We start from the raw sequence: 14,829 nt of genomic DNA on the forward strand, positions 1-14,829 counted from the left end.
TGTGGGGGAAAGGCTCAGCAAAGGGACAATAGCCTTTGCTTGCCCAGATGCCAAACACTTCAGTCTCTCCCTGTAAAAGTGGTATACAGGTGCCCTTCGAACAGCCACCTCAGTGCTGGAGCTCAGAGGGATTAAGTCTGAGTAGGTGACTCTGTGTGTGGGTTCAAGAGGAACTACCTGGGGCTCCAGCAGCCTCCTCTAACTCAATCCCCACTGGTTTTTGAAGCCAGAAGCTGTGGGGACTTATCTTCCTGGCACTGGAATCCTGGGCTGGGGGGCCTGGTGTGGGTCTGGGACTCCTCGCTCCTGAGATATCCCTCCCTAATTCTTATCCATGTCAGTGTCGGGCCAGCTAGTTCTGTGACCATGCCACTCCTGCCCATCTGGATGCATGTGGTTTCTTTAATTCTGTAGTTGTCAGACTTCCATTCAACTCAATTTCTGATGTCCCTGAGTGATGGTTGTTCTGTATTTTAGTTGTAATTTTGATGTGTTTGCACAAAGAAGTAAGCCATGTCTGCCTACACTGCCATCTTGACTGGAAGCCAATAAAGCTGATTTTTAAAGAAGAATCCGAGGCTCACTGTCCCCAACAGGGTGGGAACTCAGAAACAGCTACCAGTTGCCCCTGTTCAGCCGGCCATGGAGTTAAGAACCAGGGTGTGCATTTCAGGACACAACCCAGGCCCAGAGTACATTATTCTGCAAACGTGCGGCAGAAGAGACATTCTTTAATTGTTCAACTCCGCTACTTAATAAAAAAAAATGCAAACGAAAACAAGGGATGAGCACTGGAGTGGGCAGACTTCTTTTGTTCTCAACAGCAACCTGCGATGTTGGTGGCTTGCAATAAGACAGGTTGACGCACAGCTGGGAGGGCAAACAGATGCTGACCTTCACAGAAAATAATGTTCCATGCCTAGGAACTCTGACCTAAAAATGAATCAGATTCAGAATAAGGTTCACGACAAAGATAATTATCAGTCATTTAGCAAAAACTTGAGAGCACCTAACAGCCCAGTAATTGTGACATGGTTAAATTCTGAGTGCTATGCCATAATTTAATGGCAATGCTACCTGAGAATTGTTAGTGATATGAAAGATGCTATTTAAATGAAAAAGAAAGCAAGATATAACACTTCCAAATATTTGTTCCCAAGTATGTAAGTTATTTATTTGTTGAACTACAAGTAACACAGTAAAGCAAAAGCTATCACTTGCTGGTGGGATGAGTATTTTTATGTTCATTTTCTAAATGAATCATTACCTCTACAGACATTACATTTGAACCTGGAAAATAGCAAATAAATAATTAATTAATTTCCTAAGATCCAGCAGGAAAATGAAGCAGAGGACCCAGCCCATAAATTTGTTGGAGGAATCAACAGATCTTGAAGACTGCCAGGAAGAGAGAAATAATAAAGTCTAAGGTAATTTCAAGGTCCCTAGCTTAGAAGGGATACATAACAAACAGGTTTGGGAAGAAATGAATTTCATTTTGGACTTAAAGTGTTTGAAGAATCTGTGAAGTCCAGTACAGATGTATAGAGAGCTCCTTCAAGCTCAGAAAAGGAAGTTGGGGCTCTAGAATTTAAAATCTGGGGATCTTTGCCATAGAAATGGGAGTAAAGATGCTTACTGTTCCTCCTCACCCATGAGGCATCTTCCTTGAGGAGATCAAAGAAAATTCTGCTAGATTAAAAATTCAGTGTAATTTTTTGTGCTTTTGAAGACTGCTCTTAAAAGGGTAGGGTAGTGCCTAGACATATGAAATATCACATTGTAAATTTGTGTTTTACTTTTGGAGTAGGGGGTAAATGCATAGCACTGCCAGAACATTCCAACATTGCTCAGCTGCTTGGAAGACATGAGACCACTTAGTTAACCTCCTATTCCTTCAATTTTCTTTAAAACGATTTTCTCCTTCTTCTGCCCAATAATTTCTCATCTCATGAATCACTGCAACTGCTTCTGCTCTAGCATGCTTACACTAATCCTCTGCCTCTCAAATCCTTATTGGATGCTTACCTGAGGACGTGGATGTCCCCAGCACCCTCAGAAAAATAAAACCTACAGCCCAGTTGGGGAAATAAGACAAGCACACTATGAAGTTAAATAATAAAACGATTTCAATTACAGTTTACCTGTCTACCTACTCTATTGCTACCCCTTTGTAAAGTCCAGGTATTGGGAGGGTGTGCCCACACTTGCCAGTGGGCCTTGGGTCCTTTCGTTCATGACAAAACCCAGAAAAGTCCTCATTAATAGCTGCCCTGGAGGCACTGAAAATCTGTTGCATGATAACATGTTCTCTCTTCCTTTTGCTTATTACAGTGTCTAACTTTACCAGATCAATCATACTGTTTTCCTTGTGAGTTACTTTTAATTAAAACAAAAAATTTCCTCATTGACTTTTTTTTTCCTGCAGGAGCTAGTGAGAGTAAAATAAGAGTTCTGGTTTGCAAGCCTGTTGCTCAAACAAGAGTTCACAACACCAAGTCAGATGAAGGACAGCTCAGTTCTTTGTTTCCACGGGGATTGACAATGTAACTTGAGTTATGATTGGGTCTTTCCAAACCTTGGACTTTCCATCTTTAAAAAATGCACATTAACTTGTATCAGTCCCACCTCCTTAACAAGCTAATTTACCAAGGTATGCCAGACACTTTGAGCACTTCAGCAGAGGCCTTGTGAGATGCCAGTATACTGCCGTAGAGCCAGTAGTCTTTAAACGCCCTAGTGAGAGACACCTCCAATTAACTTCAGCATCATACACATGCCAAGGTAAAACCTTTCACTAGAAGCTTACGTAAATAAAATCTTCCTTTCGTGCATGATGTATTTCAGAATTAAGCAAGAGTCCTAATAAGTATTTGAAAAACATATTTAGACACCCAAAACACTGTCTTTGTCAAAAGAAATATCCATCAGTTTCATTCTATTCAAAAAGCTGTTGCCTTGCTAAAAATAAAAATTTGCAGAGAGCTAAATTCCATTATTTCTGGTATTGTTTGATAATGTATTCCACACTTTACATTTATTTAGGTTTTTTCCCTCAGTTCCTATTCTGGGGGGAAAAAGAAAGAAAAACAAAGGAATTGAAAAAGGACTAAAAGCTTCCCTTTTTTAATGAGATGCAAAGAAAGGGTATTAACTTAATTTCAAATTAGCAAATTAAAATTTATACACACCACAGTACATTATGAAATAGTTTAACTCTTCTGCCAGTTATTCTGTCTCAGAATACAAATGACCGACAAACTGAATTACAAGTGTCACCAGAACTGCTTTGGAAACATGATAATGTTGAACAAAATCACAAATACAACAGCACACGCTGTTAACTAAAACTTTTTCTATGGATCAAAAAGTATTTGAACATATTAATTGAGCATCAAGTATCAAGCAAGGAACCGCTTCCAATCTGCTGATATTTTGCTCTCTCCTTCCTGCGGGTCACCATGGCCAGGTCAACGTGGCCAGATGAGCCATCCAAACAAATCCTTCAGTCTGAGAACGCACATAACCTCAACAGAAACGGTCAAACGCGACGTCAAAACCAAAAGGGCGGCTGCCTGGTCCTTTGCTGCCTCCTAGCAGATGCCCCTTTAAGTTCTCGCCCCGTGGGCAGCCGGACTTTCAGGCTCCACGGAACGATCGCTGGGCTCCGGCACCTCTTCTTCCAACACCTGTGTCAACCAGCGGTCCGCAGTGGTCTCCTGTCTAAAGAAGCACCAAATGACCAGAGCCATGAGGGATAGGCTTAAGGGCAGCACCCTGGACCAGGGCCGCTGCCGCTCCCTTCCCAGGGAATGTTCCACCGTCCAACGATATGGGCTGGCTTTGCTGGAGGAAAACAGAATGGGGCGGTTAGGGTCGTCCTCTTCCTCGCCCTGGGCCTCAGGCTGGGCCCGAGCCCGGCAACCAGGTGGAGAATGCAGGCTTCGGGAAGCCCAGCGCACGAGCCTCAGCTCCCGGACAGCCCTGGAAGAAAGAGAGCAGTGAGCGCGGCACACGCTGGGCCCGCCCTCGGCCCCGCCGAGACCGCGCGGAGCTCACCCGGCCGCCAGCACCCTCAGGACGCGATTCATCACGACCTCTACTCTGCTCTTGGCTCTGCGGCGCGCTGATATATGCGTCACTTCCGTCGCGCGATGCCGGAAACCGGAGTCTGCTCCAAGTCTCTGCTCACGACTACTGAACGTGGGACCACCTGCGCAACGGAAGTGACGCATGTCCTCTTGGCGGCCTCTTTTGACGCAGTCCCGGCCTCGGCAAGCGGAGAGGGCATGCCGGAAAATGTAGTTCTTCACCAGTCCGAATAAGAATTAGCCTGCGGGTTCCTGGGCTGCGGCGCCGAGATGGAAGCCAGCCGGCAAAGCAGGCTGTGGTCGTCGTCTATCGACGAGCTGGACTCAGAGCGGTCTCCCCAGCGAGTCGGCCTCGCCCAAGGCTGGCGCCCTAAGCCTGCATCCCTGGCGCCGTGCTGGACACCTCCTCCCCGCAGTCTTGCTGCGGCTCAGTTTGCTCTCATGAGACTTTAAGTCACGGAAGTCATCATGTTGCCTCTATTAGCGTTCCCCAGTAGGACCGAGTTCGGTGAACGCAGAGCCTGCCCTCCGGTTCTCCCTGGCACGGAGCACCCCTGTGTCCTTGGGACCGGCGCAGGCCCACGCCCACGCCCACGGCCTGGCGCTTTCCGTTGCTCTACGCTGTGTCTACACCCAAAGCTGCTCAGGTCCCAGGGCTGGCCAGACCACTCTGCATGACAGACATTGCCACGCAGTGCTCGTCCCGCCGCAAGACCGTCATTCCTCCCCCTAAGCAGCAGGGAACACCTAGGGCTCTTAGGGGAAGACATCTTGCACTTGGATTCATCTCCCTCTCTTGCCCAGCAGAACCACGTGTGCATAGCCTAACATTCGTCCTCTTTGTGGATGAGGCTGCAGTGAGCTCCCTCCACCTTCCGGAGTCAGGCTGGGAGGGTGTCCTGGGGCTTCCTGCTCTGCCTGGTTCCCCAGTTGGCTTCATAGGAGAGCTTCCGGAGCCTTCTGCTCTCAAGGCAAACTGGTCCTGGCTCTGCTGAGCCATCCTGCCTGAAGACCACATAGGAGCGTCCAGGCATCATCACATACTCAGTAGGGATGTGTGTATGTTGGGGGTGGGGTGACTTGGTGACAAAATAAAATCACGAGGCCACCTTGTGAACAATAATGTGCTAGCCAGCTCAACATCTTTGCCCCTGGAGCACCCTTCTCCTGCATCTTCTTCCTGGCTTACACCCCCAGGAACCCTCCAGACATTAGAGCAAGGGTGGTGGGCTAGAAATGTTCTGAACTCAGCAACATCTGGGAGCCCTCCGCACTCCAAGAAGCCCAGCTCCAGATGCTTGGTGACAGCTCAGCTCCCAACCCAGGAGTTCAAAGTTGCTATGTCAACAGAGGCATCTGTGTGCCCAGATCCTCCTCACTGTGCTCTGCCCCACCATTTCCACCACAGAACCAGACCTGGAATCACTGCCAAACCAAGTCACCCACAGGGAACCCCAGGAGCACCTACTGTGGGTGGGAGCAGGGGGCGTGAAGTGGAAGGATGGGCCAGAATCACTCTGGAGGGCTTTTTGGACAGGGTGGAGATCAAAGAGCCCTGAGGTTAGGGGTGGAGCTGCTGAGTGGGTGGATACAGCCATCTGGTTGGGATGCTTTAGGGCATCAGGACACAAGCTGCCTAGGGACAGTAGAGTAGGAGCAGAGCTGGCAGGCTCTGGAGGGTTTGAGCTGGATGACTGCTTTGGATGGGTAACAGAAAGAAGACACCTTAGATGGGTGACTTAACCCCTGAGCTTCTGCTTCATCAGCTGTAAAATGTTGCACCTACTTAGCAGGCTGCTGCTGGGACTGGTTCTGTGGTTGGCATGCCACTGGTGGATCCCAGGACAGCCGTTACGATTGATAACTGGACAGCATGGAAATGTCCTTCTATCCTGAGGCAGTAGAGGTCCCTCTTACTGCCACCAGGTTCCTGTGGCACTCTGAGGCCAGGGTCTGGGAGGAGCAGCTCATGACCACAACAAAGAATGAGCAAACCCAGGTGTCCAGTTGACTCTTCCTCTGTACCCAGCTCCTGCTGTCACTTGGTTTCTGTTGTAGGTGAAGGCCTAATGTAAAGAACATAGATTTGTAACCCTGACTGGTGTGGCTCAGTTGGTTGGAGCATCGTCCCATAACTAAAAGGTTGCAGGTTCAATTCCCAGTCTGAGGGTGTTGGATTGACGGTCTGGGCTCATATGGGAGGCAACCAAAGTTTATCTCTCCATTCCTCTCTCTCTAAAAGCAACAAAAAAAGTGTCTTCAGGTGACGATTTAAAAAAAACAAAAGACATAGATTTTAGAGTCTGAAGAGGATGGCAGCTCCTGGCCTCCAGGAGCTACCTGGTGCTCAGAGCCAGGTCTTCCATTGGACATAAACTGTCCGAGGACATCAGCATTGGACCAGGCCTCTCCATGACTGTGATGGCTCCAGATGAAACACAACACCTATGTAATCACATCTGAATACAAACACGACAGCCCAAACATCAAAAAAGACCAAATGCATCTGTCCTGGCTAAAGAAGGAATAGCCTTCCTTCACCAGCCATGTGGAAGCCTTGCCTTTTCTGCCTTCCTTCTGATGTTTTAAGATGCTGTACTGGGCTGAATAGTGTTCTCCCCATCCCCTGCAAATTCACATCCACCCAGAACCTCAGCACGTGACCTTGTTTGGCTATAAGGTCTTTGCAGGTATAATTTGTTAAAATGAGATCATACTGGATAGGGTGGGCCCTAAACCAAATGGCTGGTATACTTACAAGAAGAGGAGAAAAAACACTGAGGCAAACAGGAGGGGAGGCCATGTGAAGAGGCAGAGGTTGCAGTGATGCGGCCACAAGCCAAGGAATGCCAAGGATGGCCAGCAACCCCAGAAGCTCAGAGAAAGATCTGAAAGAGACACTCCCTGGGGACTTCAGCTGGAGCGTACTCCTGTCCATACTGTGGTTTGGGGTCTCTGCCCATCAGAACTGTAAGAAAACAGTTTTCTGTTGTTTTAAATCACCCAGTTTGTGGTCCTTAGGGCAGTCCCAGGAGACTGAGACAGGCACCCACTCACAGGGTCACCCTGCTTCCTGACAGTGTGCAACCCAGAGCAAGGCCATTCACCCAACACTGGCCTGAATGCACAGCCCTTTCTAACACCCTCCTACTGAGACATCCATGTCCCCATGCACATTCTCCCTGGCTGCAAGGAGAACAAACCCACCTTGTTTAACCACAGGTGTGTTCCAGGCGGCTTAGGCTGGAGGGCAGTGACAGTCCCAGCTATTACAGGATACTTAACCCTTCAGTGCACTGGAGCCCAAAGTGGGCAAAGCCACAACCAGATGCATCGGGGGAGGGGCTCTCCCCTCCCTGACCCAGGCCTAGCTGAGCACTGGGTGACAGGTGCCTGATCCTGCCAATTCTGCCTGCTCTTAAGTCCCCCTCCCTGCTCCCAAGAACATAAACTAACACCTCAGCTTTCGTTATCTCAAAGCACACAGAGAAACCTCACACGAGGTCTAAGGTCCCACTAATGGGCAGGAAGGCTGCAGCCCTCGTGTGCCCAGAGCAGGGAGTGATTCACTGTAGCGCCACTGGAGAGCTGACATATTGGAGCTATTGATTTTCCGTGGGAAGATCAATATGGGGTGCATGGGGACAGGCAGGTTCACCACCTTTGGAAGGGCAGAGCCTTACTCCCAGGGAACTGAGGTCTGACAGCAGGTGGGGGCTGATGGGGACAGAATGGACACAGAGCTCCAAAAGGGCCAACACTGCCCAAAACAGGAGGCTGGCTCGGAACAGATGCTGGGACATATGCTTGGCACCCGCTCGAGTGCCTGAGTTCCTGTCCCCCAGCCCCACCCTAGGAGCTGAGCAGGCAGCAGGGGACTTGGGGCCCCTATGCCGCTGGCCTGGCCAGCCACCCAACATGGGCTGGACATGTGTGGGAAACTGTATCTCTCTGTCAATCTGAGGTCCACTCAGGGTGCTGTACCGCAACCCAGCCTCGCCAGTAACAAAAGCCAGAGTTCACGATGGCCCCACCAGACTCCTGGGTCCATTGTGAACATGGCTCAAGGCCAAGAAAGGGGATAATTCAGTGACACCCTAGTAAGATCCAAGATCTGCTTTCTAAATCCTTCTCACACCTGTCCACTATTCTTAAACCCCCAGACTGTGCCCCGTTAGGCTCCGTCACTGATTTCTGGGACTGGGACAGTAGCGCCTCCCCACCCCAGTCCCGTCTCTGGCCTTAGGCCTCTCGTGTCCAGATGCCCGCCCCACATGCGCTGGCCAGGTTCCTCTTCCCAAACAGCTGTGAGTTTCCTTTTGCTGCTGAAACAAAGGAGCACAAGCTGGGTGGTTTAAAACAATACTTATTTGTTACTGTACCGTCAAAAATGGGTTTCCCTGGCTGAAAATCAAGCTGTCTCCAGGGCTGCGCTCCAGGGGCTGCAGGGGAGAATCGCTTCCTTTTGCTTTCCAGATTCTAGAGGCCACTCCATTCCTTGACTCATGGCCACCTTCCACCATCAAAGCCAACAGTGAACCTGCTTCTGTTGTCACATCTCCTCCTCTTGCTCTGACCCTCCTGCCTTCCTTTTATGGGGACCCAGTATCATCTCTCATTCAAGGTCTTTACCTCAGTCACCTCCGCAGGGTCTCTTTGTCATGTGAGATGACATATCTGAAGTTCCTGGGGATTAGGGCCTGGACATCTTCGGGGCCATCATTCAGTCGACCATAGGGGCACCAGCTCTTTGAGGTCTGGGGCTTTTCCAGGCTGCCCCCTCTGCAGGAACACCTTCACTTCCCACAGTCTGGCCAGGTGAGCTCCTGCTCCCAACGGCGTCCCGCAATGACCTGCGCTGGTCACGTGGACTGGGACCTTCTCGAGGGCAGGATTGCGTCTCGTCCTCCTCAGTCCACCTGCCCCCAGCGCCCAGCCCATGCCTGGCACAGAAGGGGGCTGGAGGCCAGAGGAGGCTCTGGTCTTTCCCGACCAGCAGCAGGGGGCGTTGTGGCTACAGCCCAAGCAGCTGCTGGGGTACGGCCCTAGGGAAGGGATTTTCAACCTTTTTCACCTCATGGCACGCATAAACTAAACTACTAAAGTTCTTTGGCGCACCAAAAAATATATTTTTCCCAATCTGACAAAAAATATTTTTTTTCAGAAAAAATATAATTTTGATTTATTCATATCAGAGAGCTATTGTTGGGTTGGCTGTTGTTATTTTTTTATTTGACAACTTAAGGGAGAAGTCAGTGCGCCTGACTCAATAGTCAGGTACTGCATGTTTTAAAAATTCTTGTGGCACACTGGTTGAAAATCACTGCCCCGGAGTCCAGGGCATGTAAGGGCAGGGAGCTCCCTAGGCCAGCAGAGGGCAGGAGCAGCAGTGGCTAGGGCGAGGGCGAGGGCGAGGGCTAGGGCCTGGGCGGAGAGGCAGTGTAGAGGCCCCAGCAGCCCGGAAGCCACCTGGGACCCCAGCCCAGACCTCCTGAAGATCATGGCTGACAGCTGGGTTGTGCTGAGTCAGAGGGAGTCAGCCATGGCTGGGGCAGGGCCACCCCACAGGCAGGACCTGGACAACTGTCATCGGACCAGAGTCTCGGAGCAGAACTGTAGCTATGCCTGAGGTCAGTCTTTGGGGGACTCAGGTCTAAACATGGACTGGACCCGTGGGACTGATCCTAGCCAGACACCCTTCACCTGGGGCATGGCCTCACCGCAGGGCATGCTGAAGGGTCCATAATGACCAGTTGTATCCATAGGCCTTACAGAGACCTGGCCTCTCATATACCCTTCCTCTCTTCCTGCAGCCTTTTCCTGGGGCCTGCGGTGGCCCTGTCCCACTGCCCTCTCCCTGGTCCTGCCCCAGGCAGACAACCTCGGCACCTTCGAAGACCCACTCATGGCAGGTCACCAGCTTGGCCCAGGCAGATCCTGTTCTTGCGGTGGCACCGAGCATCTGCGTGTGGCCCTCCAGGTGCCTGAGAAATGATTGGCAGCAATCATCACGGCAGACTTGCCCAGCGGCCCCCATTTGCAGGAAAGGCCTGGGTGTCATTGGGTAGGAGAGGCATCACCCCCTCTTGAAGGGGGTGGAGGCTGGAGCTGAAGGGCAAGGACCCAGGGAGGGGTGGAGTGGCACCTGTGACCCTCCCAGTCCAATGGATGGGTGACCCCTGCATTTTGAAGGGGCCCATGAATAACCATCAGACCCAGGGGTTGGACACATGCCAAGCTGGGAGGGGGCTTCTGTCCTGTCCTCAGAACCTGGACCACAAGCAGTGGCTGCTCTGGGAGCCACAGCAGGTGGGACTCTGGGGTCCTCCCAGACGGCACCACAGGGGCTGATCCAGGGGAGCAAAGCACCCAGCAGTGGCCACAATGAGATGGGGGCCATGGTCACATATGGAGGGTGCTTACTGGGCTGAACAGTGAACCCAAAACTCGAATCCACCTTGACATCCGATTGGGATGTTATGGGGATAGCGAATCTTTGCACACGTGATCAAGTTAAGAGGAGCCGAGGCTGGAGTAGGCGGACCCTGATCCAGTGACGGTGTGCTTGTAAGAAGAGGAAGACGTGGACATAGTCACTGACGGGGACAGCCAAGTGACCCCGGAGGCAAAGGTTGGCTACAAGCCAAGGGACCCCATGGATTGCTGACCAGTGACACCGCACCGCAGGAGAGAGACACGGGACTGATTCCCCGCAAGAGCCTCTGGAAGGAATCAGCCCCGAAGACCCTGGATTTTTTACTTCTGGCCTCCAGACTGTGGGAGAACCCCTCTCCATTGTTTTCAGCCACCCTGTTTGTGGTGAATGGTTATGGTAGCCTCAGGACACTTGTGCAGCACCAGAGGGCAAAGGGGCTGGGCCACCTGGGAGGATGGGAGGTTAGCAGGGGGCAGAGGCTCTGGGGTCTTGCCTGTGGTTGTAATGCATTGGGGAGGTGCAGCAGGTTCCACAAGGCTGGCGGGGGCTACCAGACCCCACAAAGAAAGGTGTGGAAGCCAAAAAAGGAACCAGAGAAGGGAGGTGCCACCTTAACCTAGACCCTGGGGACAAAGCCCTGGGGAGGGAGCAGGAGTTCAACCGCAGCTCTGGGACGTGTGAGGTGGCAGGAGAGGGCTGAGCAGGAGTGCCAGAGGCCCCGCCTGCCTGAGCCCTCCCTCCACCTGGGCTCTGGCCGGTGGTCCCCAGGCTTCCTCCCTTGACCTCCTCAGGTGCTGCCGCTGGCCAGGAGCCGCATTCACCCAGAGCGCTGTGCAAGCAGGGTGTCCTCTAGAGAAGGCTACTCCAGAAGTCAAAATAGCATGAAATTTAATTTTCCGCCTATTTGACAAGGCTTGGTTGGGGCCCCAATCAGCAGTGGAGATAAGGGTCCTCGGCCGGGTGTGAGCCAGCTGGGCGTGCAGCAAACACTCTACTGTCCCCAGGCAAGCCCAGGCTCCCCCTTGCTGGGCCCTGGTTGCTGGGCGCTAAAGCAAACGGATTCTATTTGCCCAGTCTGCGATGACAATGCAGTCCCCAAATATTTGCCAGCCTGGCCGGCAGCACAGCTCGGCTATAAATGCTTGAGCCCAGGTGGAGGTGGCCTGCCCAGCAGAGCTGCAGGTTTCACAGGTAAGAGCAGGGCTGGGCAGCAAGTGGGGAGGGTCCTGGCTATGGGGTCTGGCCTCCTCTCCCTCCCAGGAAGGCTGTGGGCCCTTCTGCCCAGGTGGTCTTTGTGGACCACCCACACACAGGGATGGGTCACCAGCAGGGCTGGGCAGGAGCAGGCCATTTTGGCCTGCATCAGAGAAAGCATGGGCTGGGGGAAGGAGGGTACCACCCCACAGCTGGGACCACTCGATGCCCCTGCAGGGAAGATGGGCCTGTAAACAAGATTGGGAGCACAGCACGGTCAGCGGCCTACCTGGAGGAGAGGGGGCCCGTGCTCCCCGGGTCCACCTGACTCTCGGTGATGCCTGTGGACTCACCCAGCCCCCCGGAAGGTGTTTCCTGACAAGCTAGGAGACCCCTCTCCTTCTCTCCAAATCACCTTCCCTCCCTCGCTTCCTTTCTTCCCTCCTTCCTTTCTTCCTTCTTCCCCAGGCTCACTCACCTGCCTCCCTGTCCCAGAGGGGCATGCCTGATACATCCTTTGGTGGGGGGAGGCTTTGGCATGAGAACAAGCGCCCCCCCGTGCCCCCCACTTGGCTGCAGGCCAAGACAAGAGCCAGAGGCACCCCTCACAGTCCCTCCCCAAATCCCCTCCCTGTGGTCCCAAGCCCCAGCCAAGCGAAGGCCCATAGGCGTTTTTGTCTCCCGCTGACCCTGCCAAATCCTGGGGCATTGTCTCATTCACCCCTTGCTCCCCTAACAGAGAACAAATGAAAGCCTGGGAATGTGACTGCACTTATTAGAATGAGACAGGACTGGAGAAATGGGGGATGGGAGAAATGGCACTGGTTCCCAAGCCCCGCAAAGCTGCGAGCGCTCTGGGTCCCGAGACAGTCAGTTCCAGGGCTCAGTGTGGGCATCGCAGGACTCAACAAGGCTGTTTATCAAGAGCCAGAGCAACCCCACACGGGGACAAGGGCTCTGCTCTTCAAGGCCCCAAACCCACTCCCACCTCAGCCCCTGGGCAGCTGCCTTCCCACCTCCCCTACTTCTCTCTTCTGTGACTTCTCCCCACTGCCAGTTGGCTATTCTGGTAGCACCACGCTGTCACCCACCCTCATTCCCTCTGACTACCCTTCAGGGTGCACTGCTCATAGGGCCCGGGCCCATCCGGCAGGCCACTTCAAACCCCGCGGCCTACACTCTGCAGGCTCTCCCCACCCAACTCAGGCCATGCCCACGGCCACGGGGCCCCCCGCCCCATCTCTTCCAAATCTCACCCATTTCTGAGCTCAGCTCCCTCCCCAAGAACAAGCGGCCCTAGTGCCCAGTTCCCCCAGGAGGGCTGCGGGCCCTGACCGACAACCTGTCCCCTCTCTACCTCGCTCCCCAGGGGGTGCCTGCTGCCCCAGAGGCCCCAGAAGCTCCAACGTGGAGGACATGGCCACAGGTGTGATCCGACCTCTCTGTGACTTCCAGCTTCCCCGGCCATCCCTTCAGCCCTTCCTGCCCCTAGACCCAGAGCCCCCAGACACTTCTGAGGAGGAGGAGGAAGAGGAGGAGGTGGGGGAGGAAGAAGAAGAGGATCTGGAGGGTGAGGGGCCAGGGGCCCACAGCCCAGCTCCCCAGAGCTCAGGTTGGGCCGCAGTTGTCCCCGAAGCGGCCCCTCCAGGTCCGAGCAGTGCCGAGATGCCACTGCAGCTGCTGCGGTTCTCTGAGCTCATCAGCGGTGACATCCAGAGGTACTTTGGCCGCAAGGACAGGGGGCAGGACCCAGAAGCCTGCGACATCTATGCCGACGGCCACCCGGCCAGCAGCTCAGCCAGGGAGCTCTACTGCACAGACCTGGCACATCTGGCCCAGGGTGGGTTCTCTGATGATGAAAAGGCCACCGAGCCTGGGGTCCACTCTCCCAGGGCTCCCCAGGGGCAGGTGCATGAGACAGGCCTTGGTGGGGACAGGGTGCAGCCACTGGGGCCACTGGCTGAGTTGTTCGACTATGGGCTGCGGCAGTTCTCAGGGCCCAGGGGGTCGACTGGCCACCGGCTGAGGCTAGAGCAGAAGTACGGCCACATCACCCCCATGACCCAGAGAAAGCTGCCCCCTTCCTTCTGGAAGGAGCCGGCGCCTAGCCCCCTGGGCCTGCTGCACCCTGGTACGCCCGACTTCAGTGACCTGCTGGCTAGCTGGTCAGTGGAGGCTGGCCCAGAGCTGCCAGGCAGGGGTGCCCAGACCCTGGAGGGGATGCAGCTGGCTGAGGCCTAGTGAGCAGCCAGGCCTGGCAGCGGTGAGCTGGGGCAGCAGCGGTCTGGAATCTCATTATGGCTGTCCTGCTGGGAGGGGCTCTGGGGCCCTCCGAGGTGGGCAGCCACCAGAAGGACAAAGCAGCCTAGGTGGGGACTTTCCAGGCCTGGGAAGAGGGGCAGGGCTCCTCCTGGGACCTGGAGCTGCCACCACCAGAGGCCAGCAGGGCAGGAATGTGCAGGGGCTAAAGTCCCCAGCACCTGACCCGGCGACCCTGGCCTCAGCCCTTGGAGCTCTGCCCACAGGAAAGGATGACAGGGCCGGCAGAAGCTGTGGCCACTTGGAGACTATGGGCTCAAGGGGCGTACACACTGTGCCTATCCAGACCAGCCCCCGAGATTCTCAAGGGCAACCCTCCCACTGCCTGCCCGCTGGCTAGTCCCAGGTGGCCTCTCCTGAAGCAGGTGGCAGGGCCAGCGACCCAGATGAGCAAGGGTTGTCTTGGAGAGACAGGAGGAGGCGGCGCAGCTGAGTGCATGAGCAAACATACTGTTTGGCCCCCAGATTAGGACAGGAAGAGATGCTTCTCTGTTGGGCACCTTGCAGGTTTGAAGAGCATGGCTGACAGGTAGAGATCCTGAGGCTGGGCCGGCCTGGCTGCTGGGGAACCCAGCTCAGGGTGGGGGTGGCTTCCAGGCCGCTGGGCCTATTGGCAAGAAGGCCCAGGAAAATGGTTGGGCCTGGGGCTCAGCAGGGCTTGTGCAAGAGAAGGACATTCTGGGAGTGTGGGGATGGACAGGCTTTGAGGATGGATCCTCTTGGTCACTCCAGCTGCCTGGTCCTTCTTGACTCCTGGAGGGAATTCCAGGCTCTGATAGATACAGGTAC

The 14,829-nt window shown here is 53.9% G+C and overlaps 2 protein-coding genes across 2 annotated transcripts; one reads left to right on the forward strand and one right to left on the reverse strand.

The window, feature by feature from the left end:
- Window positions 1-1,154: 1,154 nt before the first annotated feature.
- Window positions 1,155-4,155, reverse strand: LOC129083565 (ubiquinol-cytochrome-c reductase complex assembly factor 4). The gene is made up of 2 exons (XM_054589362.1): window positions 4,060-4,155; window positions 1,155-3,984 (listed from the first exon to the last, which is right to left on the reverse strand). Exons 1-2 carry the CDS (start codon window positions 4,089-4,091, stop codon window positions 3,609-3,611), a joined length of 408 nt encoding a protein of 135 aa, XP_054445337.1. The 5' UTR covers window positions 4,092-4,155; the 3' UTR covers window positions 1,155-3,608.
- Window positions 4,156-11,665: 7,510 nt separating this feature from the next.
- PERCC1 (proline and glutamate rich with coiled coil 1) lies at window positions 11,666-13,962 on the forward strand. Its single transcript, XM_054589189.1, has 3 exons — window positions 11,666-11,718; window positions 13,013-13,022; window positions 13,112-13,962. The coding sequence occupies exon 3, from the start codon at window positions 13,138-13,140 to the stop codon at window positions 13,960-13,962; it is 825 nt and encodes a 274-aa protein (XP_054445164.1). The 5' UTR covers window positions 11,666-11,718; window positions 13,013-13,022; window positions 13,112-13,137.
- The last annotated feature ends 867 nt before the right edge of the window (window positions 13,963-14,829 follow it).

Source organism: Pteronotus mesoamericanus, unplaced genomic scaffold (genome assembly GCF_021234165.1).
Source record: "Pteronotus mesoamericanus isolate MK-2021 breed Mesoamerican mustached bat unplaced genomic scaffold, CSHL_Meso_final scaffold_167, whole genome shotgun sequence".
NCBI classification, from domain to species: Eukaryota; Metazoa; Chordata; class Mammalia; order Chiroptera; family Mormoopidae; genus Pteronotus; species Pteronotus mesoamericanus.